Source organism: Pogoniulus pusillus, chromosome 22, assembly GCF_015220805.1.
Source record: "Pogoniulus pusillus isolate bPogPus1 chromosome 22, bPogPus1.pri, whole genome shotgun sequence".
Classification (NCBI taxonomy): domain Eukaryota; kingdom Metazoa; phylum Chordata; class Aves; order Piciformes; family Lybiidae; genus Pogoniulus; species Pogoniulus pusillus.
Genome location: NC_087285.1, coordinates 13,273,105 through 13,299,592, shown reverse-complemented (window position 1 = coordinate 13,299,592; position 26,488 = coordinate 13,273,105). Strand labels below are relative to the sequence as shown.

General features: G+C 52.6%; 3 protein-coding genes across 4 annotated transcripts; 2 read left to right on the top strand and 1 right to left on the bottom strand.

The window, feature by feature from the left end:
- Nucleotides 1-823: 823 nt before the first annotated feature.
- On the top strand, nucleotides 824-11,987 carry GRPEL2 (GrpE like 2, mitochondrial). 2 transcript variants are annotated; one of them, XM_064161810.1, is made up of 4 exons: nucleotides 824-941; nucleotides 5,852-5,987; nucleotides 6,777-6,858; nucleotides 7,670-11,987. In XM_064161810.1, exons 1-4 carry the CDS (start codon nucleotides 874-876, stop codon nucleotides 8,023-8,025), a joined length of 642 nt encoding a protein of 213 aa, XP_064017880.1. In that variant the 5' UTR covers nucleotides 824-873; the 3' UTR covers nucleotides 8,026-11,987. The 2 variants fall into 2 exon arrangements, with proteins under 2 accessions (XP_064017880.1, XP_064017878.1); XM_064161808.1 differs by having other exon boundaries at nucleotides 5,819-5,987.
- Nucleotides 11,988-14,691: 2,704 nt separating this feature from the next.
- Nucleotides 14,692-17,842, top strand: PCYOX1L (prenylcysteine oxidase 1 like). The gene is made up of 6 exons (XM_064161807.1): nucleotides 14,692-14,818; nucleotides 15,111-15,317; nucleotides 15,764-15,938; nucleotides 16,026-16,237; nucleotides 16,336-16,476; nucleotides 17,024-17,842. Exons 1-6 carry the CDS (start codon nucleotides 14,728-14,730, stop codon nucleotides 17,680-17,682), a joined length of 1,485 nt encoding a protein of 494 aa, XP_064017877.1. The 5' UTR covers nucleotides 14,692-14,727; the 3' UTR covers nucleotides 17,683-17,842.
- A 664-nt stretch (nucleotides 17,843-18,506) lies between these two features.
- On the bottom strand, nucleotides 18,507-19,654 carry IL17B (interleukin 17B). Its single transcript, XM_064161304.1, has 2 exons — nucleotides 19,395-19,654; nucleotides 18,507-19,186 (listed from the first exon to the last, which is right to left on the bottom strand). The coding sequence occupies exons 1-2, from the start codon at nucleotides 19,652-19,654 to the stop codon at nucleotides 18,931-18,933; spliced, it is 516 nt and encodes a 171-aa protein (XP_064017374.1). The 3' UTR covers nucleotides 18,507-18,930.
- Nucleotides 19,655-26,488: the final 6,834 nt, after the last annotated feature.

Below are 26,488 nucleotides of genomic sequence, written 5' to 3'. Positions count from 1 at the left end.
ATGCCACCTAGACAATGCTTTTCCCAAGAAAGGCTAGACCCTTGAGATTCTTTCCAACCTGGGATTCCAGGATTCATGATCCCAACTGAAGCTGGCCTGCTGGCCCAAGCCCCTCTTAGTCTGTGCTGAATGAACAAGAGATGAAAACTCTCTGTAGAGCTGTGTCCAGCCTTGCAGTCCTCAGCATGACATGGACCTGTTGGAGTGCTTCCAAAAGGGGCTACAAAAAATTGTCAGGAGGATGGAACCCCTCTGCTGCAAGGACAGGCTGAGGTTTGGGGTGGTTCAGCCTTGAGAGAGCTCAGAGGAGACCTTGTCGTGGCCTTTCAGCGTTTACAAAGGGAGGCTGTAAGAATGATGAGGATCATCTTCTTAGTAGGGCCTCTTGTGGCAGGACAGGGGGCGATGGTTTTATATCGAAGGAGATTTAGACTACATCTAGGGAAGAGGGTGGCATAACAGTGGCACAAGTCGGTATAAACTCCATGCCTGCAAAGGTTCCAGGTCAGGCTGGATGGGGCTCCGAGCACCCCGCCCTAGCTGCAGTGTCCCTGCTGGGCGCAGCGGGTTTGGCCCAGGTGACCTGTACAGGCCACTTCCACCACAAACCATCCTGCGATTCTGTGCGCACCCCCACGCTCAGCCGCGCAGCCAGCGGCGGCAGCAGCCCCCCCACCGCAGCCCCGAGCTCCTCTGCCTCGGCCCGCCGCGGCCGCCGCCGAGACGCCTCCCGCGCAGCCGCGCCGGCCGCCGGGACTCGTAGTCCCCGCAGAGGCCGCTGGGAGCTGTAGTTGGCGGGCCGCGCCGGCGCGCCGCTCCCCTCCGCCGCTCCCCTCCGCCGCTCCGTCCGGCCCGCGCTCTGTCTGCGGGGCGATGGCTGTCCGCTCCCTGCGGCGCTTCGGGACCGGCCTTTCTCTCGGCGGTGCGACGCGGCGCGGCAGGTACGTGAGGGCAAGCGAGGGACCGTATGGTCCTGCGAGCCGTTAACGGTCGCCGGCGGCCGCGGCGCAGACCCCTCCCCTCCTGTGGCGGGCTCCATGCGAGACGTGGCAGCGCCCCGGGCCCGGGCCCGTCGCGGCGTTTCGTAGCCGCCGGCGCTGGTCCAGGGGCCCGGGGCGCCCTGCGAGGTGAGGTAGGGCCGCCCGCCATGGAGGGACACGTTGCCGGCCCTGAGCTCTTCAGAAGGCCTGGAACAAAAAGCAGGCTCGGAGTATGCCAGCTCGTGTATGGAGAAGTAGCGTTTTTCAGGGTGAAAGCCGTTTAACTTTTAGGGAGAAGTGTTTCTGTGGTCAGCTGTGAGGTTGTTTCCTGCGGTTACGTGGCTCCACGGGTGATTCCTGCCTCTTGCCCATCCGAACCACTTATTCACCTGTTCAGTGTGCTCGTCGGATTTTGTCTGTGGTAGCGATACAGCTCCAGTGCTCGGCGTGCTTTGGGTGCTCGAGGGAAGAGCATCTTTCATTGTGTCGGTAATGTCCAGTCACGTTTCTGGACATAACACCATTTATGAAAGGCACATCTGTAGCAGGTGATTTGGTTGTTTTGAGTTAAATGTGGGCAGGTGAAATGAAAAATAACTCCAAAGTGAATGGTAGTTTAGCCTAGAGTTTGTTTTTTTTTCTCTGAAAAGAAAGAAATCACCAACAGACTATAAAATGCAATAAATTGATTCTGCAGCAGGTAACAGAAGTATCTGCGTTTGTGGGCAAGTGAAATTTAAAAAGTGGCAATGAAGGTTATCTAATTCTAGAGGATTTTTACCTGAAAAACCACTGGAAGGACCACTTAATGCAACCAAATCGTTCTGCAGCACGTAGAAGAAACAGTTGTGTTTGGGACTAAACATAAAGCTGTGCAACCGAAAATCTGTCATATTCTCTGATACATGTGAAGAAATGCTTTGATTCTCTCAAGGCGTACACCAGGTTTGAAATAGGTGACTTTGGCGGGGGCAGAGCAGGCTTCCTTCACAGACGATGAGCAGAAGCTGCTGGTGGTGTGAAGCTCCTCTGTGTACACCAGTTCTCCATGTCCCTGTCTGTGTTGCAGCCAACAGGGGCAGCTCCACACAGCAGAGTGGTGGGGCCCAGACATCCATGCTCCACGCCTCTTGGAGACCTTTAATCCTGGGGTCTCACTAGTCTGGGCGTCTGCTGCAAGGGTGCAGCCATTCTGCATTTAGGGGCATATCCCAAATGTGTTTTCTAGTTTCATCCAAGAAGAATCCACGTGATACTGATCTGTGGTATCCGTCCCTGAGGAAGTAACTCAGGGGGTAATGAAGAGATTTCCTTCAGAGCTAAAACACTAATGCAGATGTTGCTGTTAGTCTGGGCACTTGGCTGCTTTGTCATGCTGATTTGGGAGGAGGAGGGAGTGTCGAAGGAGAGGTTGGGTAGGACCCTTTTGTTTAGAGAGAACATTGCAGGAGTTGGTATGGGATGTTCTGATATGGTGCCTGTGCTCCAGAAAGAGGCGATGCTGTTGTTCTGACCGCAGAGACCTGTTCTCACCATTTGAATTCTAAATCTTGAAAGACAAAACTGCCTTAAACCATATGCCTGCAATCAACTTCTCAAATGCATCTTCTGTTTGGCTTTCTGTGACATCAGTTTGTAAATCTTCTATCACCATTTTGTATAATCCCTTCACACGCCCTAGGACTTCTAAGTATCTGTCACTTCGGGATGTGTCAACTTCCTCCAGTGGGATTTCTGCCTATTTTTAGAGCAGCTGTCATCACGACTGTGTTTAAAAGATGGAACACATGCAGTGGACAGACAGTAAATAGCACTTGCCCTTATTAGTGGAGTATTTCGTTCATCCTGGAAGAGGAAGTAAATCGAGCGGCATTTTCAATTCTGAGTAACAGTCCTTAAGAACTCCTCTTGGAGTCAGTCTGTGATGCTTGTTTCTTGACTATAACTTTTAGGGCAGGCTTGTCTGAGCAGCACGTGATACCCGGTGCATTGCACTCTATGTGGGAGTGTTCTGTGACTTAGTTTCACAAGCTGGAGGAAGGAGTCCATGCAGGCAGCTCTCTGCTTCACGTAGACTCTCCCAGTAGCTGAGGCTCCTGCTCATTCATGCCCCTTTCCTCCTACACACCGAAACACACCCATCGGTGTAGCTGAGGGAAATGACTCACCTTTGCTTCTGGGGTATGAAGAGATAACTCATTTGTGTAGCTTTGTTAAGATGTAGGAGTGTTAACCCATGGGGTGCCTGGCAAGGCTGCTTTCTCAGCTGCATTTCAGGTTCTTTGGTTCATCTGGAACATGGCTCATTTCCATTTCTGTGTCTCTTTACGTGGGAAATGGTAAAGGATAAATCTTGTAGTTAGTGCTTTCCAAGGACACACTTTTTGTTTACAAATAAACCTTTGCAGCTGTTTAATGTCTCACAGATTGATTTTGAAGGTTTGGTGAAGAGGGAAGGTCCTTCTCTGCCCTCACCTCTGGGTTAGTCTATTTCCTGTAGCTATGATGAAGTGCTGTGTTAACCAGTCAAAAAAAAACCCCAAATGAGGCAAGCGTCTTAAAAATCCTCATCTGGCCCAGTGAGATCTCTGCAGCAGGGGTTGAAATGCAGGATTTTCTTCTGTGGTGTCATTCTTGGAACCTAGAACCACAGTGGCTGGGCAACATTTTGAAAAGAACCTAGTAACAACCCCTCATTCTTCAGAGACCCTGTTGCAGAGAAAATATACATGGGAGAAGCATTTTCAGACTTAGGTGTGGTATGTAATGTGGAAAAGGAGTGATCTGACATAGAGATCATGTTTGAAGTACCCACTAAATGAACAAAAATGGCACATGCTAATGGCCTCAGGTGGAAAAAGGAAGTTTGTCATTAGTGTTGTGGGACATCTAGCAACCATGTATTAAAGATAAAATGTGGGAATCTGGACTGCTGTGGTAGAAGATGGTTGGTGGTCTATAAAAGGAATCTCTTAACCCATGATTTGGTAATAGAACAGGTTTAGTCCAGAATGCCACTCGTATGGGGACACTTTCCTTCCCCATATTTTACCTCTTACATCTCACCAGACTTCACACGTTCATCTTCTCTTTTGTGCTGTCACTTGTACTCATCTGATATGTCAGCAAACCTATTCAGGGACACAGGCAGGAAGGGGTTTTGTGTTGTAGGGTTAGTTTTCAGCTGCTTTTAACTCCCTGCACAGTCATTCTGCACAGCCCCAGCAACCCCAGTACTGTAATAAAGGAAGCAAATCTGTCCCTTCCAGTTGCTGCTGTAAGCTCATCTCAGATGAACTGCTGAAAAGCATTTAGGTCTCATGACTAGTTTGGTAGACCCAGAAATAAAAGCTGTGCACTTCTGCCATGTTGTACCCAACCAGTAGAGTGTTGATGAAAAGTAAGAAAGCTTAATGGTGCAGGCATGGTAATATGAGCTCAGGTGTACTGATCCCAGGGCCCACATTACCGTCTCTGTGCAGTGTTGAATTGTGCTGTATAAACACAGAGCTTTGAGTGGGTGCTGGTGCAGTGGTTTCTGTGTCATGCTGCATTTCACTTGGCAGATGTGCACTAAGAACATGCAAAACCCCTCTATTAAAGGGGATGTTGAAAGCCCTGCTCAGAGAAAGAGCCCAGGTGTTTCAAAAAAAGGAGACACTTTTCCTCCTTAAGCACATACTAAAATGTTTCCTGAAGAGAGCTGGTTTGGATGGAAATTGAACTTTATTCTGTTCTGTGAGGCATGAGAAGGAGGTGGGCTGAGGCATTGGCCTCACAGTCAGGAGTATGTCCTGTCCTGGCCATTTTGTAAAATTAAGCAATGTAGGAGAGGGAGTGAAAAACTTTGGGTTTGCTCTTGGTGTGGCAGGTGCAGGTCTTCATGGAAAAAAATGAGCGAAATATAGTTCCTTTTGTTTTGCAAAGTGGCCAGCATGCTGCTTTTGATAATTTTCTAACCAGACTCTTTTCAGCCAGACTTCTACATTTTTGGGAAACCTGTGAGACTGTCGGAGTACAAAATACATTTCTGAGCACCTAGGCAGCCCGGTGCAATTATCTGTCTCCTCCGTCGTTTTACTGTTTCATCTGCAAGTTGTAGAGTCAGCCTTCCAGGTGAGCTCCACCTGCTCTACCAACACAAAAGCACTGACAAGTGTGATTTTTAGTTGAAAAGTGCACTTGGGATGAAAAAGTCACTGGAGATAAAGCTGGGCTTCAACACATGAGGCTTGGGCTCATTTGGGTTGGGGTTTTTTTTTGCCTTTGAGACCATTTCAGTGCCAGTAGAGACAAAAACAGTTAAAGCATTTAGAACTGTTGGAGAATATTAGGGACAAGTTCCAGTGGGTATGTTTAGTCCCTTTTCCAGAGAGCTAATGGAGCTTTGAAGGTCCTGGCATAAAGGTCCTCCAAAGTATTTGAGATACACAAAATTTGGTCATGTCTCTGTCAGTTCTCTTCAGTCTCTTAACTGTTCTTCATGAAATGTGGGTACAGCAGTTGCTGTAAGAACCAGGGGTTCATCAATAGGATGAAAACAATACACCAAATACTGTGTCTCATTTTACCCAAGAGAAACAAACAGGTTAACATGTGGGAACTGGATCCTCCATTAGGCAGCAGCTTGAGATGTGTGTCTTTCCCCTGCAGAAATCTACAGAGGTTCCACTGGTGTGGCTTCCCCTTTTGCAGTCACAGAGGCTGTGTGGTTCACAGCCTCTGTTGTGTCATGCGAGTGTAAAATAAAAACATCTTCAACACATCTTTTAGTAATGACTCTAAACTAGAATTCTTTTTGAGCCTGCTGTTACTTAACTTTCCTTCCTTGTTACTAGCTTTTATTTCAGGGCATCCTCCTGTATTTTCAGCACTGCAGCTCAGCAGAGAAGTACAGGAGACGAGTGTGGCCCAGAAGATCCACGTGATGAGCCCAGGCATCCCCTTTCTGACTGTGCCTTAGAGCACAAAGCCATCAAATTGGAAGAACAAGTCCGAGATCTAACTGTGAGTATGCTGCTGTTGTCATCACCATAGCTTTTGTTCAGTCCCTTTGACTTGGTCTGTCTTCCAGCTCCAGCTTCTCCACAAACCATGTAACATAAACCACCACTGTGCTCTGGCAGCCTTTAGAGCAGCTGTGCTCTAAGTGTTAGAGGGTGCATTGTGAAAGCACAGTTTGCCTTCCTCAGAAACACCATCTGTCAGTAGTACCTAGAACCAGAACCATGACAGTATGATCCTGACAGGCAAAGTTCTGTTGGAGATGGTCTGGTCAGTTCTTCCACGGGGAATGGCAGTAGTTTTGTCCTGAATGGCATGACGTACTGTATCTGAGAATGAGCGTCCTCTTTACTGACAGTGGTGTGTGGAAATGGTAGGGATCGTGTTACAGGGACTTTGAGGAGCAGATGCAACTTAAGGAGAGGATTGAATCCTGCAGCCGTGGACAGTTCTGGAGACAACTGCTGTGAGAGTACTGCACCAAGCAATACAGCAGCCGGTTGCAGATCTGCTGCTGACTTGTGTCTCAGCAGCCACAGTGAGTCAGGCAGAAAGCAGTGGCCTGACAGTGCAGTGTTCAGTGGAGCTGCTGCTGGCCTGCTCTGAGGTCTTTTGAGGGACTTGCAGTTGAACTGTATAAGAGGAACTTGGGTTTGCCTGTAAAGAAAACACAAGTGCCCAGCACAAGCTTCTGACACAAAGTGGGCTCTTTTTAGAGGGGTCACAGACTGCTGGGAAATGGGTTTTACCTCCTTGTTTGATGTCAGTCTCCCCTTGCTGTTGTGGCTGCAGGAGCGATACCGGAAGGCCTTGGCAGATTCTGAGAATGTCCGGAGGAGAACGCAGAAGTTTGTGGAAGATGCCAAGCTATTTGGTAAGCAGAGTGAGGCCAGGCTGTGTTCACAGCCATGGCCTGTTTGTCTGCCTGTCCCCCTTCCAGCCCTCCTTCACTGTAAAGCCTGGCATGATATTTGGCCTGGACTCCTGGTGTCTGGGTTTATTTGCTATTCTTTCTGTATGTCCAGCTGTGTCCTATCAGTGACCATTTTGTGTTTTTTTAATCTTTGGGGTTTTTTAGTAATAAAATAGGCCCTGTCCAGTTGAGTGTAGTTCTACTGACTTGTTTGGAAATGGTATGCTGAAAACTGGCTCTGGCTGGATGTGCTTCATATGCTTAGCTGTGTCATCAGGCTGTGATCTGTTTTACTATATTAACAATCTCTTCTCTTCTGCTCTGGCTTTTAGGAAGCGGAACAAAGACTGTCAATCTTAGATGTTTTTTAACACTTCTATAAGAAATATTTTAACATCAGTGAAGCAAGCTAGATTTGCAGCTTTGGCAAGAGGCTGGTGAAGGGGGAAGAAACTGCTGTTTAATCGTTGTACTCCTTCAGCACCATCTCTGAGAAATAGTCTCCACAATGCATAGATCTCAGAAGGTGTTTTGTTAGTCCTAGTAGCTGTGCAATTAGAGCTGCTGTGTTTTTCTTATGTTCTACCTGTTGTGCTCTGAAATGGCTGTCAAGTGCTGTGATTACAGGAGGCACTGTCTGCTCTCACTAGATCTATCAGCAGCTTTAAAGGTGCTTTCAAACTGCTATGACTTTGTGCCTGTCACTAGTACTGTAGCTCTGTACATTCTGTAGACTGCCCTTCATTTACATCTTGCTTCTTTGTGCCCATAGGGATCCAGAGTTTCTGCAGGGACCTTGTGGAGGTAGCTGATATCTTGGAGAAGACTGCCGAGAGTGCTGCAGAAGACGCAGAACCTAGCAATCCTAATCCAACCCTGAAGAAAATCTACGAAGGCCTCTCTCTCATAGAGGCCAAACTGCAAAGTGTGTTTGCCAAACATGGCCTTCATAAGATGAACCCTGTTGGGGGCAAATATGATCCATACGACCATGAAATAGTCTGCCACGTACCAGCCGAGGGGCTGCAGCCAGGCACGATCGCGCTGGTGACTCAGGATGGTTATAAACTCCACGGTCGCACTATCAGACACGCACTCGTCGGTGTGGCTGTAGAGTCACAGGAATGACATGGGCTTACCCGGGGCATCTGGGACCTTACTGAGCTGAGGACCCCTCAGCACTCAGTCACAGCTGCAGCTGCATGTCTTTACTTATTTATTAAGCTAGGTTTGTATTGTATGTTGGCTTTATACTGTGTGCAGTCATTTTGCCATGAGTTCTAAGGTACTTGTATATTTAACAATCCTTTTTGAAGTATGTGGAGTAGCAGCAGGAGTCTGCAGTTTGTCAGAAACGTGGCACTGTAGCCCCTTCTTCATTGCTCATTTCCCCATCAATATTTTATGGGGAAGAGGGGACGTAGGGGAAAGAAAGGGAAATCTCCAAGAGTTAAGGAGTCTTGTCTCCTGGTTCCACTTCTGAGATAGACTTCTGCAGTGGCCTTCAGGAAAGTAACTTCTCCACCTCAGTTTCCGTATCTGTAGTAAAGGAATATAATAATACTGACCTACCTCACAGGAATGTGGTGAGCCTTTGTCTTTGCAAAGCACTCAGAGAGGAAAAGCCCAAAGAGCTGAGTATTATTGTCAGGTTGGATTTTGTTGTCTTTCCTTGTCCCCAGACTGATAAGGGGGGGGATGAAGTTCATCACTTGAAATTAAATTTAGAGGCAGCTTTTTCTTGTGTCACTTCAGGAAAACAATCTTGAATTAATGAAATATGTGTCGTACTACAGATGAATAAGGATGATGCTTTAAAGACAATCCAGTTGTTAAGCCAGGCTAACAAGTTCATATTTGTTCTCTAGGTAGAATTTCAGTTTGCCTCCGTGTTCCTTGGTAAAGCAAGAACATGGCTCTCAAACCTCTTTTCCCCAGCCAGAAACATATTTTTAAGAGAGTAATTTCTCTCCCCTGATGGATATTTGTGCAGCTTTCAAGCATGATAAACTATATGCTCTTTGTTGCAGCTGCTGGCAAAATGGAGATGTGCCCTTCAGCAGAAAATCTGGACTGTTCTATTTCCTCATCTCTCTGATAATGATACTCAAATAACACTCAGATAACTTACAGTTCACATTCAGATTCTACTTTTGTACAGTCATAGTAAATATTACACCTTTTGGGTTTTGACACAAGGAGAAAAATGTCTTCTACTAAAAGTCTCAAGTGCCCTTGAAACAATTTTAGCAGCAGTGACAAGAAAGCGAGAGAAGTAGAAGGCTGACTTCAAGCCATCCTCTTCAGTGGAGGCATGTTGTTGTCACAGCATGGCAGATGTATTTCCCAGTGGTCCTTTTGCCTGGGAGTCCAAACTAAATCAGTCAGTTTATGTCGGCTGAAAGGATGCAGTCCATGAGTAAGATCAGAATTTAACTCTTAACAGAGTAGCAAGCAGTCTAATGGCAGAAGACATGTATAAACCATCCTGTGGTCTGCATCACGCAAAGCCAAGGCAAGAATGGTTGTTTTCAGGTTGTTTCTTACAGATTCCTTAATTCCTGCCTTTCTGCTTTCTGAAATTGGACCCATAGCCTGACAGTTATTTGAGATCCACTTGCAAAAACTTTTTACTTATGATGGATGTCATCAGCGGCTTGGAAGAAAGCTTATTCTTCTCCCATTCCTTTGCAGGCTTCAGTTGCATAATCCTTTTGTGGTGGACTTCAAGAATACCACAGCCTTCAATTAGCAGCTATCAACAGGCTTTCATCTGGGAAGTCTGTGCAGCTAGTTGGCTATCATTCCACGAATTTAAGGAAATGCACATTTCTAATATGCTCTGTGCAAGCTGCTTTAGTGTGGGTAATTCAGTAGTGGATACTTTCTGAAGTGTGTTTTTTTGCTTCTGTGTTAGGTTTTGAGGCAGGTACTTGAGATTTGAACCCTGAAACAGTGCTTCACAGCAGCATTTGATCACTTTGGACAGATCTCTTGTTCAGTGCTCTTGTTTTAGCATGTTGCTCAGAATTTCAGAGGCATAGAGGAGTTCATATTCATTATTTTGCTGGTCTACATGCTAACTGGGTCACCAGGTTGTACTATTACTCAAGACAAAGAATGACTAAAAAGGCCAGTTAAGTATGTAACATGCAATGCAAGTCTTGCTGTTCTGCCTCAAGACTGTCTACAGCCTGCTCTGAGCAATCCATATCTTCAGGTAGAAAGGAGTTTGTGGGTTCTCTGTTGCCTCTTCAGGCCCTGCTAGACCAGCTGAGTTCTTTTTTGCAACATGAGGGTAAAGTCGTTTATGGAAACTGATTTTGAATGTGAAACTTTTTTTATAAGGAACAAAACAAAAGCAGAGGCATTTTACACCAGAGATAGTTTTCTCTCATAGAAAGGCTGCAGCTCACCTGAACTCGACTTATAAGTAGTGTGTGACAGGTAATGACAAAGTCCAAATCCTTTCTAAACTGACCCACAGAGTCACTTGACTATGAAAGGATACTACAGCTACTTGGTCCACCTTTGAACTATTAGCCAAGCCTGCCTCTTCAACTAATACTGACCCATTTTTGCCTTAAAGAAATACCCTGAAATGCACTCCAGGGCCTTCTGTTTGTACTTACTGCTTACTGATTCTGCTTGTGTATTTGGAATCCACTTTCACTAAGGCACTGCTCTGTTGCTAGAGCAGAAATCCGAGGGATCCAGTTCCCCTGAAGTCTTGCTTACCTTCTCCCAGGCCCTGACTCATTTTGGGCAAGCTATTTTTCCAGTTTATGCCCCATTTTTTTTCTTAGTCTCCACACTTCTAGAGGATCTTACCAGACTTTTAAGATGTTTACTGTAAGATGTACCCTCTGCATAGAGACTCTCTCAGAGAAGTTACCAAAGAGATAAATACTGTAGCTGTTGTTTGTTCTAGTTTCTGCTTCCTTTGAATGGTGATGTGAAAATGAAATAACCAAACTTGGATTCACAGAATCCAGATTTCCATGGCAGAATCTCATTCTCTTGCCTTTCAAGCACACTTAATGATCTCTTTTGTTGTAGATGAGGTTATGTAAGCGTGGATTGAATTTCTCCTCTCTAGGTTCTTGCTCCCTTGTCTGGTCAGTGTAAAATTTGCACACTCAGCATGGTGGGGCAAAGTCCCTGATGGTGCAGTTCCATTGCACTCAGCAGAGTTACAGTAGAGAGGACAGTGACCTATGAGCTTTTTCTCTCTGGTCCCTTTATTCAATGACTGTTTGTTAAAACACTAATATATATGTTATAATGTTATATATGTTAAAAAAGTTGTATATAACATTTAGTAAATGTTAGCAGGGACACAGTGGCAGAGGAGAGGAAGTGTCACATACCTCTTAGTCACTTAGACTCCATTTTCTCAGTCATAAACTGAAGAGCTTGAGCTGGAAATGTGGACAACTAGCTAAGACATGTGGGTGAAGGTGATGCAAGGACCTGCATTTCTGCTCTTGGGCAGCAGGCAGCCCTGCTGAACATGGGCCTGTGTTCTATAACCGTGCTGTACTCCATCAGCGGGATGTATGAGATGAGCTGGACAAGTCTCCAGTGGCACTCTTGGGAGTCTGGCAGCGTCTTAGCTCTGACCAGGAGCAGTACAGAATGTGAATGTTGCATTGTGAACCTTCAGTTCTCAGTGCTTCATCAGCAGAGCTTCTGTTGAGAAACAGCTGTGATAAATCAATAGCTGTTACCAGTCCTTTCCTTTAAGAAAAAAAAAAAAGTATTTAAGTTTTATATTGTGAATATTGTAGTATTTTTTTATTTTTAAACTTGAAGATGTTTTGGTATTACTTGCAAAGTCAAATGAACAAAGTGTGGCTAATCTCCAAAAACCCATTCCTTTGGTGGGAAACCTGTATATATATTGTATGTTTTTGTGTTTCTGTGCTCTTTGTTTACCCAAAGGCTCTGGCTGTGTGAAAGACAAAAGACTGAAGTGCAGGAGTGGTGCAAGCATTTGACAAGAACGTTTGAGTCAATGCTGGAAAGGACTGATTCGCTTTAGGTGTCCAGATACTGCCCATTTGCAAATAATAATAATAATAAATGTAGTTGCTGCTTTTTCCTTTTTTTTCCCTACCCAAAGTGCTGCTAATTCCAACTGCCACTGGCCAGTGGGCCTGCTCTGATTGTCTCAAGTAAGGGCTGCAGCTCATGGCAGTACTTTGTGGAACATTCTAAGAACATTTTGGGTGGACTCTCAGAGAGCAGTGAAACACTGGAACAGGCTGCCCAGAGAGGTGGTTGGAGCCCCATCCTTGGAGATATTCAAGGTGCTCTGGGCAACCTTATCTACTTGAGAATGCTCCTGCTTACTACAGAGGGTGTTGGACCTTTGAGAGTCCTTTCCAACCCAGACCATTCTGTGATTCTGTGAAATGCGTGCACATAAGTGTGTGCCGTCTTTACTCACACAGAGGAGTTGCTACAGGTTTCTGCACTGATGAACTGCCACATTGTGTTCCTCTGTAATATTTCCAGCCCTCTTGCTGTTCCTAGTAAGCCCACTCATGGCCCATGGCATGGGGAAATGCTGTCTGCTAGCCTTTGGTGGTGTGGTTTATGCTGCATGACTGCTAACAGTTGAAATCTCAGTAGCTGTTCTTATTTTTCCCATCCTCAGCTTCACTTTGCTGCATTTTTGCCCCTTTGTGCGTGGTGTATTGTTTCGGGCATGGGCTGTACAGCAGGTCGATTAAGAGTGGCTTAGCACACAGTGTGTGTTAATGCTGTGGTACCTGCAGGCTGGTTGTGATCTCAGGGATCCGTGGGAGACAAGAGCAGGCTTTCAGTGAGATTGTAAGAGACACCATTCTCCATGCATCCTCTGCACAAATATGGGCCTCCGTTCCTGCTTTTGCCTTGGAATCCTAACAGTTGGTTCCACACTGGTGGGCCTTGTTCTCCTGAGGCTCTCGGTGCTCCCTAGAAAAAAAAGCTTTGGTAAAGACAAGTTACAAATAGCCTTTCTGCATGTGCTAAAGACCCACTAGCAATGACCCCTTGTGACTGCAGAGACTGTCCCATGCTAGGGGCTTTCCTCGTTCTGCCTAAAATGTAGTGGCCTTACTTGGTGTTTGCTCGACAGCGCTGCCTGGTGTTTGTTCTGCGGCACTGCTCCGTGTTCTCTAACCACACTAGACCGGGAAATAGTGCTGCCCACTGCTGTGTTGGTGATTTCTGGCCCTGTTGGTTTTTCTCTGCAGCAGCAGTGAGAGTTGGGAGTTTTCAACCACAGATACCTCCATTTGCAGAGACTCATCAGAGCGTGTGAGCAAGGGGAAGAGCATTTTGCTTATGGCACAGCGTGCAGAACGCCTGCGAGCAGGGCACGGTCTGCTGCGAGAGGGAGTCAAGCGGGAGCAGGACTGACCTGGACTCCTCGGAGCCTTGCTGTCTGTGCAGGCAGATTTGTTGTCGCCCGCAGCCGTAGTGAAATCAGGCTGGTTAAGTAAAGTAAGAGCTTTTTAAAACCTGAGACGTGCTACAAAGATATTTGTGTGCTCTATTTTAAGCAGCCTTGGAAACATTGCCTCTGTGTACTGGTAGGTTCACATTGCCCTTTGTAAGGACTTGGCTGAGCTGAGCAATGGTAGTTTTTGTCTGTGCCACTCCTTCCCGCAAATGTTCACACCTGAGTTTCTTGGTTATGTGTGCTCTCCCATGCAGGAACTCTGAAGTGGCTCCTGGCTGGGGGGGAGGGGACTTGTGTTTCTTTTGAGGTAAAGTTCAGATGGCAGATTCTCAGACCTCATTTTGTCACATCGTACAGGGCCAGCCCTGGGTTGCAGCAGGCACAGCAGGGGCTGTAGTTACACTTTCTACGTGTTCCAGAGGTTTTGCTCTCTTAGCCCTTGTAATCCGAGCAGCAGCAGGCTCCCGGAGGGGATCCCATGGCCCACGCTATTTGCTCTCTGGTTTTGCCTAGGGCAGAAAGTGCAAGCAAAAGCTTGAAATGCTCTTGCTGATGCATGATCCATGCAGGATCTAACCCGCTCCCCTCAGCCAGGTACTGAGCACCATGTGCTGTCAGCCCTGTTCAGACTGAGCCTCTGGAAAATATGCTGCAGCAGCAACTTGGCCCAAGCACAGCCCTGCGGTGCAAGCCCACAGCGTGCCCACAGCAGGACACAGGTGGTACCAGGGGGACCTCCAACACCATTGGGTTTATTGTAAGTGGGATGCTGAGTCGAGAGGGATGCGTGGCCAGTGTGTGAGGGATGGAAGGCATTGAGGGCCCTCACTGTGGCTGTGCCTGGGGGCTGTTTGCGTGCTGCACTCAACGGTTTTGGCTATTGAGGGTTTCCTCTGACCTTCCGAGTCATTCTGTGAGGTTGAGACTTGTAGTAAGTCTCACGGACCGTCGTGCAGGGACATGCTGTCTGATAGTGCGTTCTGCAGAGCTGCACGCACAGCTGAAATCGTTACAGCTGGTTTTATCGTTGCCGCGCTGTTCTCAGAGCCCAGAGGTGTTAGCAGGAGGTCCGTTTTCGCGCTGCTGCTGCGCCCGCGGTGAGCCCGGAGGCCGGGAGGAGCGGCGGCTGCGCGCATCCTCCGGCTCTGCAGGAACAAAGCCGGCCCGCCTCCGCCAGCGCCTCCTCCTCGCCGCTCGGGGCTCCAGCGCCGGGCCCGGGCTGCCCCCGCTCGTCGCCACCGTGCTCCGCTCCAGGCCGAGTCGCTGCCCGGGCAGGGCGGGGCAGCGGTGGGGGGCACGGAGGCCGAGCCTGCGGTAAGGGGCGGGCCGGGCTGAGGCGGCGCTGCCGGGACTCGCTCTCCGCGCTCCGCCGCGCCATGGCCACGCCGCCTGCCGCGCTGCTCCTGCCGGTCCTCGCCGCTCTCCTGGTGCCTGCCGCTGCCGCCCGCGCTCCGCCGCGCAACATCGGTAGGGAAGTGGGGGAAAATAAGGACATAATACGGGGTTGAGAGGGGACTCCCATCTCCGGTACCGGCAGCACTCGGCCTCCTCCTGCCTGCCTCTGGGGGTGGGAGAGAGGAGCTCTGGCACCCCGCGTTTGCGGGAGCAGGGCGTGCTGCCATGCAGCCCTCCGTCACTCCCGCTGCATCCCTGCCTTTTCCCCCTCCGCGGCCAACCTGGGCGGCTGGGCGGTGGGCAGCCCCCATCTCAACCGGGCTTCGATGCTGACTCCATCGCTCTCGCCCCTCTCCGCCGACAGCCGTGGTGGGCGCCGGGCTGGGCGGCTCGGCCGTCGCCTACTTTCTGCAGCAGCACTTCGGGCCGCAGGTGCAGCTGGATGTGTTCGAGCCGGCGGGCGTGGGGGGGCGGCTGGCCACCGTCACCGTCAACAAGCAACAGTACGAGAGCAGGGGAGCCTCCATCCATGCCCTCAGCCTCCACATGCAGGACTTCGTCAAGATCCTAGGTGAGCACAGTGGTCCCAGCACCTGCATGACTTCTGTCCCTGAGTCGGGGAGCTGGGGTGCCCCTGAGCTGCTTCTAGTCTGCCTCGGTACCCCAGGGATGTGGTGACCCTCCTGCTGTCCCTGTGCCCCAGCCATGTTCTGCCCTGGAAGAGAAAGAGGTGGGGGGTGGATCAGTCTCAGGGCAAGAGGTCCTGATGGAATTAGTGTGTGGAATTTGTTCGCAAACTCCCAACAATGTATCCCAGAGGGCAGCAGCAACTCGATGTGTTGTCTGAACAAGTGAGATCTGGCTGGTGTGCTGGTGTCCAGGAGTTCCACACTCCCTGATGCTCCTCCAAAAGCATCTTTGCCAGCGTCCCTGCTGCGGTGGTGTTTGGCACTGGCCTTTCCCAGCAGCCGGCCAGCCCCCGGGAAGTGTGCCAGTCCCCCCCTCCACTCCCCACAGGCCTCAAGCACCGTCGCGAGGTGGCAGGGAAGAGTGCCATATTCAGCGGGGAGCACTTCATCCTGGAGGAGACCGACTGGTACCTGCTCAACCTCTTCCGGCTCTGGTGGCACTATGGCATCAGCTTCCTGCGCTTGCAGATGTGGGTGGAGGGGGTGATGGAGAAGTTCATGAGGTAGGAGAACCCACGGGGCTGGAGACACAGGGGTTCGTCCCTGGCAACAGGGCATCACTTGGCGTCCTGTGTTCCTGTCCCATCCAGGATCTACAAGTACCAGGCACACGGCTACGCTTTCTCCAGCCTGGAGGAGCTGCTGCACTCGCTGGGGGGTGATGCCTTCATCAACATGACACAGCGCTCAGTGGCCGAGTCCCTGCTGGAGGTGGGCGTCACACAGCGCTTTGTGGACGATGTCATCGCGGCTGTCCTGCGCTCCAGCTATGGGCAGTCAGTGCTGGTGCCTGCCTTTGCAGGTGAAAGCAGGGACCCACTCCCCTGCCCTTGTGGCTCTCCTTCCCAGTGTCCTGTCTACGGGCAGACTGTTGAGCCACAATCCTCTTCCTCTCCTCAGGAGCCATGTCGCTAGCAGGGGCCCAGGGCAGCACCTGGGAAGTGGAAGGAGGCAACAAGCTGGTGTGTTCAGGTCTGCTGAAGCTCACCAAAGCCAACATCATCCCAGCCAGGGTGACAGGTGTCTCTCTGCACAGCTCAGGTGAGCCTGGGCATAGGAAATGCTCTATGTGCCACCAACCTGGGTATGGGTCTGGGCATAGCAGGGCAGGAGATTGGTGGTGGCAGCGTGAGGATTCTAGGAGGAAGAAAGCATTGGGAAGCTGGAGAGTATCCTGGACCTGGTAAAGCATTTGTGTGAGGGCTTGGGGTTCCGTTCATCTTCTCTCTTTTGCTGACCTATTGAGGTGCCTCAGATCTCTTCTGTGGCACCATCCTTGTCGCAGGCTTGCTCCCCAGTCCAGCACAGCAAAAGGACTGCGTAACTGGAAGCTGGGAAATAGACTGTGCTGCCTCAGGCCTCCTCGTCCCACCAAGCTGGGCTTTTCTTAGAAACTTTCCCACAGGCTAGATAAAACCTTTCCCCTGCCCTAAAGCATCCACACCTCATCCAAACCCACCAGATGCTGTGGTCCAGCACTGGTGTGTAATGGAAAAACAATGGATGGAGTCTTGCTAGAAAAAAGGGGGCCAGGGCAATACCACCTGGGGCACAGGACTACTGCTGACTGTCCATCATCTCTTTTCAGAAGGGAGAGCCCTGTACCAGGTGCACTATGAGGGCGGTGAAGGCCAGGGCTCAGCTTTCTACGACATGGTGGTTGTGACGACTCCCCTCCACCCCAGCAGGAGCAACTTCACCTTTGAGAACTTTGAGCCACCAATTGCTGACTTCCCCGGAGCCTTCCAGCCCTCTGTCACCTCCGTGGTGCATGGCTACCTCAACTCCTCCTACTTCGGCTTCCCTGACCCCAAGCTGTTCCCGTTTGCCAGCATCCTCACCACCGACACCCCCGACCTCTTCTTCAATGCCATGGACAACATCTGTCCTGTCAACATATCGGCAGCTTTCCGGCGCAAGCAGCCCCAGGAGGCTGCGGTGTGGCGTGTCCTCTCCCAGCAGCCGCTAGACAAGCCGCAGCTGAAGACCCTCTTTAGGTCCTACTACTCGGTGCAGGTGACAGAGTGGCAGACATGTCCCCGCTATGATGCTGCCAAGTCCCTTCCACCCATCGTGCTGCATGATAACCTCTTCTACCTCAGCGGTGTGGAGTGGGTGGCCAGCTCCATGGAGATGATAGCAGTGGCAGCCAAAAACGTGGCCCTGCTGGCTTACAACCTCTGGCATCAGGACCTGGAGAAAATCGACCAGAAGGACTTGATGCACAAGGTGAAGACTGAACTGTGACACCCAGGAGAGGTGGTGGGCAGGGAGAGTCTGTGTGTAGTAGCCTGGGGAGTATTTATTGCATTGGTGGGGGTTGTAAGGGGAGAAGGGAACAGGCTCTGTCCTGGATGACTTGAACCTGCATTGCCTTCCTGCAAGAATACAATCCCTGCCCACTGTTGCTGTGTGCCTCAGTTTCCCCATTCCCTTTGCTCAGGCTTTACTGGACAGGAGCCTGTGCCTTTTCCTGTGAAAAAGGGTCACTGTGCATCTCCTTTCAGGAAGCACTTTCCAGGACAAGGCTGGCTGGCATGGGCAGCAGATGGGTCTCCACTGACTTGCTGCCCAACTCCTGCCACAGCCTCTCCTGCCTCCCTGGCTTTTCTTACAGAAAATTCTGTGGTAGGGCTGCCCCTGGCTGGGGCAGGAGGTCTCATGGCTTCTGCCATGCCATGTGTGTGTGGAGCTGAGCACTGCCCAGTGGCCTGATGCCCTGAGGATGGGCATGCAGGGTGGACTTTCACAGATCCTGGCTTGCAGGGAGAAGTGCCTGCTGCTAAGTGCTGCCTGTTTGCAGATGTGTCCAGGCTTCTCCGAGCCTGGGGCTCAGCTGAAGTGGTCAGAAGATCCTCACTGACTCTTCTCTTCAGAAGGAGGCTGGGCAGCAGCCAGCCCTGGGCAGACAAGGCCAGAGGGGTGGCATGAGGGGCTGAGGTAAGGAAGGCTCAGACGGGGGCCAGCAATGCGCTTTATTGAAGACCTCAGAAGCCACCCAAACCACCATCCACTTGTCCTGCTTCCTGGGCTGCTAGATCAAGTGTGGAACTTGTAGGTGGCCTGGGGAGACCTGGGGGGCTGAGCACTCCAGAGCTGTTGCACTGATAGCAAAGGCAGACAAGGACTTTGGGGAAGCAGGAGGCCTGGTTCTGCCCAGCTGGAAAGACTAGCAGGCACCTGTCTCCTGACTGCCAGCCCCTTCTGCTGAGCTCCTCCCCAGAGGCAACAGGGCCTGGGCAGTGTCTCACTGCAAGGTCAGCCATGGGACTGTCTAGCTCTTGTGCTAGATGTCCCCAAAGTGGCTGCTTTGTCTGGGGCTGATGGAGTATGCCAGGGAATTTCGTGGAGCTTGCAGCTACCACTGCCTTGAACAAGGGCTCTCCTCATCCTGATGCTTAGCTGGGTGACCCTCTCCCAGAGTGGGCAAACTCAGGAAGCAAGAGCAAGCTGGTTAGGTGCCCACCAGTAGCTGAAGGGGTTAGCTTCGCGACCTCAGAAGATGCAGGTGCAGCCCACAGCAATGGTTTCCATGACCATCTGATACTTCTTGTGACACTTCTTCCCAAAGTGCTTGTGCCCCACCTCGCCTGGCACCTGGCAGAGCAGCCGGCGGACAGGCAGCCGGCTGTAGATGGGAATGCTGGCCATGGTGCGATCCTCCTGCATGGTGAAGGGATTGATGCAGCCAGTGCAGAGGCATCGGGCCTCAGGGAGGTCTGCTGGGATCCGTGCTGCATCGTGGTTTATGCTGGAGGAGAGGGAAAGCAAGACAAGGCTAGAGAGATGGTGAAATGGGGGGCAGTGGGTGGCTGGGGAGAGGCAGAATGGGGTGATGCATTGCACTGCATCCCCCCCATCAGCCACTGCAGTTCCATGATGCTGGAGCCATGGCTGCTACAGCGTTTGCTGGCACGGAGCCACTATGCATGTCCCCAACATCCCCACCCCAAGCTCACCTGTAGGTCCAGGGGGACAGGCTCCTCCGATTGGACCTCCAGACCCTCAAGTTGACCTGGCACTTGGTGTCACTTGGCTCAGAGCTGTTCTTCAGCTGGCGTACCATGTCCTGGATGCTGCGCTCATAGTCTGCCATGGTGGTATAGGGGTCATCCAGGGCCCAAGTGAGGGCAGGGGTGGCCGTGGGGGCCCGCACCAGGCCCCTTCTCCTGCCCTTTGCTGCCTTGCTTTGGTCCTTTGCTGCAGGAACCACAACCATGGCAAAGGTGAAGATGCAGAGGAGGAGCTGAAGAAGAAAGACAATGGTGAGCAGCTGCAGCCTGCAGGGCTGGCATGGAAGGGTAGCTCTCCTGCCTCGCATGAGCCACCAAGTAATGGCAGGACCACACTGACTTCAGGGTGGCACATGCCAAAAGGCATGCAGGCAAGACCCATGGGAACATGCCAGGGAAGTTTGCAAATGGTTGCGAACCCCTAGCCCAAGTCACAGCTGATGCATGCAGCTGCAAAGCCCCTCATCCTGGTCACACTTGACAATTTGCATTGCCCAAAGCACCCCTGCCCAAGCCATGCCCAGTCCCTTCCCTGCCCACCCCAATCCATCTGCATGCTGGGAAGGATGGGTACACCCTCAGCTCAGACTGTACCTGAACAGCTCTGGTCTAAATGGAGCTTTAGAGATGAGCCTGTCAAGAAAGGGATCTTTATCCAAACTCTCCTCTCCCTCCCTCTGTGCTCTGAGGATGGTGAGAGAGAAAAGATGCTTTCTCCTTTCCTTCTCCCTGCGACCTCGCAGGGCCGAGCTCCCGTGTGCTGACAGCCGGCAGGCTGCCCAGCAGTGAACAAAGTTGCTTTCTGTAGTCGTGCTCCCTGCTATTCATGTCCCTGCAGCTGGCCACAGGCAGCCCTGCACCCTGCTCACCATCCCTCAGCGCTTCCCAAGGTGTGCGGTGCCCGGGGACAGGGATCACTCGCCCGGGGCTGTTTGCCCCCTCCGGTGCCAGGCTGTCCGGTTGGACTGTTATGGCTTTGCTCTCTGAAGCTGCTGCATCCTTGCCCTGCCCAGTGTGAGAGCGATGGGCCTGGCATGTAGCTCCAAAGCAAACAAACCCAGGTAGCCACCCGTAAACAAGCATGCGAATACCCAGATTAAAGAAGGAGAACTGGGAGCAAGCCCTGAGCCGCCGTGCAGTCACCTACCAGGTTTGGAGCCCGCTCCATCGCTGTGGAGGGGCTGCCGGACGCTCTCCTGCAGTGTGGCTGGCACTGGGGAGCTGGGCAGCTAAAAAGGGAAAGCCCCAGCCCCTGGCTCCGCTCTGCCGGAGGTGTGTCTGGTCCCTGAGGTGCCAGGAAGCCTCAGTGTCAGCAGGGCAGGGGGCCAGCATGGTCTGGGACTCGGCCACCCGCCGCCTCCCCGGGTGCCGGCTCCACCTGCGCCAGTGGCCGTGGACAGTGATGAGTCCCCTCTGGACTGGACAGCCCAGAGGGGCTCGCTGGGCAATAATCTGCCCTGGGGAGGAGGTTTGGGCTCCCATGGTGGTGCTAGTTCAGTTATAGGAGGTCTAGGAGGGACACAGCTGCTGGGTTGAAGGAGCTCCTGGGAGGACTGGGGGCGGGCTGGCAGAAAGATGTGTGGGTAGCCTGGAGGCGTTCCACTGCCCCTGTGGGGAGAGCTGAGAGCCTGCCACCATCCATATGCCACCTCCAACTCTGCTGTCCCCAGGACCCCCCCGACCCTTCTGCCCAGCGGTAAGACGGTAGCACCCATCACTTTCTGCACTCGTGTTCTGTCTTTCCTCCAACCCTCCCCGTTCTGTCACTGAATCTGTCCCCAAGCCCTCTCAGTGGGGACACACCAGTTCTGCTCGATGATGGCCTTGGGGATGGACCCCAGAGCTGCAGGCTGGTGGCTGTCAATGGTGGGATGCTGCCCGTGCCCTGCTCTCTGACTTGCGGGAGCCAAGCGCTGGGATGCCGGGTGCTGGAGCGTGTACACTGAGCACGGGGATCCGGCCGAGACGTCTTGGCCCGGGAACGGCGACGAATGTCTCCCGGGACGGGGCTAGAACAGCCTGACGTTGCAGCCTCCCGCTGCCCTGGGCTGTCTCTGTCCCTGCAGCCGGGCAGCCGCTGTGCCACACGGTGGCGCTGTCCTCCACCCGACCGCAACGCCCGCCCTCGTCCTTTTCTGCATCCCTCCTCTGCAACTCCCCTCCCTCTAGCCCTCCTCCTCCCCGATCCTGCCTTCTATCCCTCCTTCACCCCATCCCTTCCTCCTCTCCTTCATTTATTCTTCTCTCCATCCTCCCCTGCATTCTTCCTCCATTCCTTATCTCCATCCTCCCCTTCACCTCTCCTCTTCATGCTTCTCTCTATCCCTCCTCTCCCGCCAGCATCACCGGCCGCGGGATTGGATGTGCCCAGTGCTGCTCCCCATGCTCAGGGACAGTCCTTGCTCTTTTGGAAGGGCCCTTTACATCCTCTGGCTGCTGCTCCGGAAGCCAGGCAGTGCGGAGGGGGCAGCTCCACCTCTTTTTGGTGCTTTCTCTCTCCCCTTTCCCACCTCCTCCTCAGCACTGGATGCTGAGTTCTCTATCTGCTCATTCACTGTGTATCCCCAGGGCTTGGAAAGGCCTTGTTCTTCGTAGGGTGGTGAGAAATTTCCACCTCCTTTTTTTCCAGCCCATGAACTTGGCCTCCTGAAAACCCAGAAAATAGACTGCACCCACAGCTCACCCAGCCCTCTGCCCCCTCCTCCTCCTCCCAGCCTTGCCAGTCCAGGGATGCAGCAGGAAATGCATCTCAGCTGCTCCAGCCTACATTAACATCCCCAAGGACAGCCCCAGCACAACATCTGCTGTCCCTTTGGATGAGATTTGATGCTGTGCACTGAGCACAGCGTGTCCCTTTTGTCACCTCTGGGAGCTGGCAGAGAGAACCTGGCCCCAGCAGGGGCCATGCAACCACTCAATTTCCCGCAATGAACAGTACAGCAGCACCCGTCCTGCTGCCACCAGCCTTTTCTGGGGTGCTGGGCCAGTCCCTGCCCACACGCCAGTGACTGCACCCCTTGTTCTGTGATCTGCCAAGAAGGAGCCCCGGGGCACCTGGAGGGTGCTGGCTGGCTGCATGTGCCACGGGCGCCTGCGTTGTGTCAGCGCTCGGCAATGCTGTTTACACATGAGAGAGGCTGCGAGGCATCTGCGCCGGCAGCCAATTACCCAGTTTTGATCTTTTTTGGTGAAAAGGAAACCAGGGCTTTGCAGACATGGCCAAATTTGATAAGCTGGGGGAGGCGGGGGCGGGCATGGGCGGTTTTTCCCTGCTGGCCACACACAAGGGAAGGGAATGGGGTGCACAGGAGGTTGGGTCATGTCCAGCCTCTGCCTCCCTGCTGTGTCAGGAGGGCCAAGAGATTTCATGTGCCCACGGCAGCCACGGTGCCCTCCCTGCAGGAGTGCAGTGCACTGGGGTGAGCTCCACAGGGGGCCGTGAGGGAGAGGATGTTTGGGAAGCATGGGAAACCCCTGAACAGCTCCCCTGGGAGTGGGTTACCCAGGGGCAAGAAGGGATGTGCCTATGGGTTTCGTTCTATGTGCTTGTTTCTGCTGCTTCCCCACCACATTGCCCTGCTGTGACAGGAAGCTGGGGTGGAAAGCAGAGCCTGACGATTGGGAACAGGCCCCAAAGCAAGGCAGGAGGGACCATGGGAACAGGCTCTACCTGCTCCAGATAAATTCAAGAACATATTTCTCAGTGTAGCCATCATGGAACCTGCTGCTGTGTCCCCAGCTGAGCCACTGAGGCCAAGCTCCCAGGGAACAGGGATGCAGAACAGCCATGCTGCACCATGCTTGGCTGGAGAGAGGTGCTGGTCAAGAATCATGGGGCAGAGCACACGATGGGGGGCACAGGTGATGGAACAAGGGGAATCAGATCACAGTTCCCACATTGGCTTTTTTTCACAAGCAGGAATGTCCCTGCTAGGGTAGGAGCCACTGGTGTGGGGGTTGTGGTCTCCTTCATCCCTGGCAGGCAGTGAACAGCATCATTGTTGGTGCCATGTATGTCCGCTTCTCTGGGCACTGAACCCAAATGCTCCATGGTGTTTGTGAGGCTCCTGCACACCTGAGCACACACTCACCTGTGGATTCGATGTTGGGCAGGAGGCGCCAGCATGGCCACAGCACCTCCTATCTCTACATGAGCAACATTTTCCACTCATCACACGTAAACATGCTCTGGCAAGCCGGCCTCACTAGAGCCAGCGCTGTGCCACGGCAGGGAGGAGGGCATGGACTGGGGAGGGGGGCTCCTGCACCCCTGCAGGTAGCACCCAGCCAAGCTGCAGCACTGCTCACATCCATATTTGCACAAAGCCCCGCGCAGCGCGTGAGCGGCTCCGGAGGCACCAGGGCCAAAAGGGCTTATTTTAAGCTTGCTGGAAAAAGAACATTGTTTGGTGGGAATTAAACCTCCCTGTTCTCAAAAAAGGGAAAAACAAAAAGTGCTTAATTCTGCCGGCTTCTGTCCTTGCATAAAGGCAGAGCCAGGGGCTGGCTGGTCAGGGCAGACAGGAATCCATTGCCAGGTGGGGTGCCCTCGCCCCTCAGGCAGGTGCTGTGGGACACAGACCCATCCTCTCCTGCACCCTGTGATGTCTCCTGGCAGGAAGGGTTTATCCCGTGGGAGGGAGAGAAGGGGCACTTTGCAATATGTGTACTGTGGCTATTGAGTTGCCCTGATGTGTGCCACGGTGCCACAGGCTGGAGGGGTGGCTGTGGCAGCTGTGTGAGGGGCTGAAGGAGCTGTGAGCAGCCCAGGGTCTCGCTGCGCCTGGGTTCTGCATCAAAGGAAAGCATTATTTATACAGCCCTAATCCGGCTGTCTCGGCAGCCCTCCTGCCTCCTCGGGCGGGGAGCTGGGTGATGCTCTGGGCTGTCTGTAAATCACGCCCGCTGGATCACATGCCTGAGATAACAGCCAAGCTTTGGCGTCTGGAGGCACAGCTGTTCAGGGTTGTCCTTCGGGACCGGGGGCCACGGGGCCAGCAGCACCCCAGCCTGGCCATCCCTGGGCAGGACGCTGCTGGGGAGGCAGTGGCGTCGGGAGAGCGGCGGGCGGGAGGAAGGGTGCACGCCCGGCGCGTCCTGCCGCGGCCAGGCCGCCACATCCATCAGCCGCCCGGCGTTTACAGCACGTCGCTGCTTACACGATCCAGACGCGCAGGTTCCTCCTGTCCCCCTCCTCTCCTGCCTTTTGTTTTCTTTTGCTTTCTTCTCCTGGAGACAGAACACCTGATGGAAAAAGCCTGCTCTCCCACCCCCCGTGCTGGAAACACCCGCTTCCTTCCGCCCCTGCCCGGCACGGTGCCCGGGGCAGCGCAGCCGCTGCCTCCGCAGCTCCCGGCTCCCGCTGCCCGTGTCCTGCTCTCCCTACGGTATGGTGGCAGCAAGGGGACGGGAGGGGCTAGAGTGAGGGCATAGCACGGGCAGACTGGTCCCAGCGGGACCTCTCTGGGTGCTCCTGGATGGGTAAGTCACAGCTCCCCGTAGGGTGGATCAGGGCACAGCTGCCGGCTCCTCCAGGCAGGGACTGCTGGGGCACCACCCACGTACAGGTCCTGTCAGCTTGCGAAGCTCAACAGACACCTGGATCCACGATCTGCTCCCCTCATACCCTTTGTGCTCGCCCTCCCAACAGCCCCAGCCTTCTGGGCTCCTGCCCTCTGCTTGCACTGGCTGTGCTGTGCTGCCCACTGGTGCAAGACACAAGCAGGCAATGATGAATTTCCAGGTAACTGTTTTGCTTCTGCACACAGGCAAAGGCAGGCAGCATGCTGGTCAGACACCGGCCCCTGAGGGCTGTAGAAGGATGGCTGTATTTCATGCAGTATTTCAAAGCTGAGAGATGGTTCTGTTAGGACACCCTCTGCATCCTGGCTCCTGGCCCTGCCAAGTGCTGGCCCAGCCCCATCCAGGGCACATGGAGCAGCCTGGAGCCATTCCCATTGCTGTCCCTGCAAGGGGAGAGAGCACCCAAGGATGTGTTTCTAGGGCAGTGATGCCCTCTGGATCTGTGAGGAGAAAGCCTCTTATTTTTAGGGCTTTGGTAGCTTTTACTTGTGGGTAGGCATCTGAGTTCCCAGTTTCCAAGGGCAAGGCAGAAGGAGGAGGCAAATGGAAAGTGCAGTGGTGGCACTGATGTCTGCCCTGGCAGGCTGTGCTCAAGTAAAACCTTTTCTCCCTATGGCTCTGGACATGAGGCCGCTGTAGCACATGTGGGCACCCCTAATGCTCCCAAGGCGTCATCTCTGGGGAGAACTGGTGATCTGAAGTTGGGGCAGAAAGCCTCTTGCTCTCATCCCCATCTCCTGCTCCTAATGCTGCTGTTTTAGCAGTCTGTGGAGGGAAGGGACATAGAAAGCTGCACAGACCAGTCCTGAAGGTCACCTTCAGAGCTGCTCCAGCCTAGCTCACCCATTAATCATGCCATCCTGCCCCAGCAACTGAAACAGCACATGCATGAGGGTGGGGGAGGCAGGGATGGCCTGCTCTCAGGTGTCAGAATGTATGGGCTGAGAAACGCCTGCCTACCCCCAAGCAGCCCCCTCTGATGTTGGACAGTAGATGAGAAGGCTGTAAACTTGGTAAGTATGGATGTTAGCTGGGCTCGTGGAAAAAAGGGTTTCTCTATCCCTCCCTGGGCTCTTGAGAGGGTGGGAGCAGCCTCACAGAGCCTGCTGGGAGGGGGGTCCCTCTCCATTGCTGCCCTGCATTATCACTCCATTCACAGCTGTGGCCCACTCACTGCCTTTCTGGGACAGGACTGGGGCAATCTCAGCCCCTTGGGAACATCCTCACCCTCACGCCCAGCCAAGGGGTCTAAAGGCTGGTGGGAGGGTGGGAAAAAAGATCACTTGTGGAGATACTGACACGGAATCTGCTACAGAGGGGGCTCACTGGGCAGCATCTTAGTGAAGGAGTAACAAAAACAAACCCACGCCAAGGAATCCTGCTTTGCCCCAAATGTTTTTCTTATGGAGTTGTAATAAGACAAGAGTTGTAAAGATAGTAACCTCCTAAACATTACC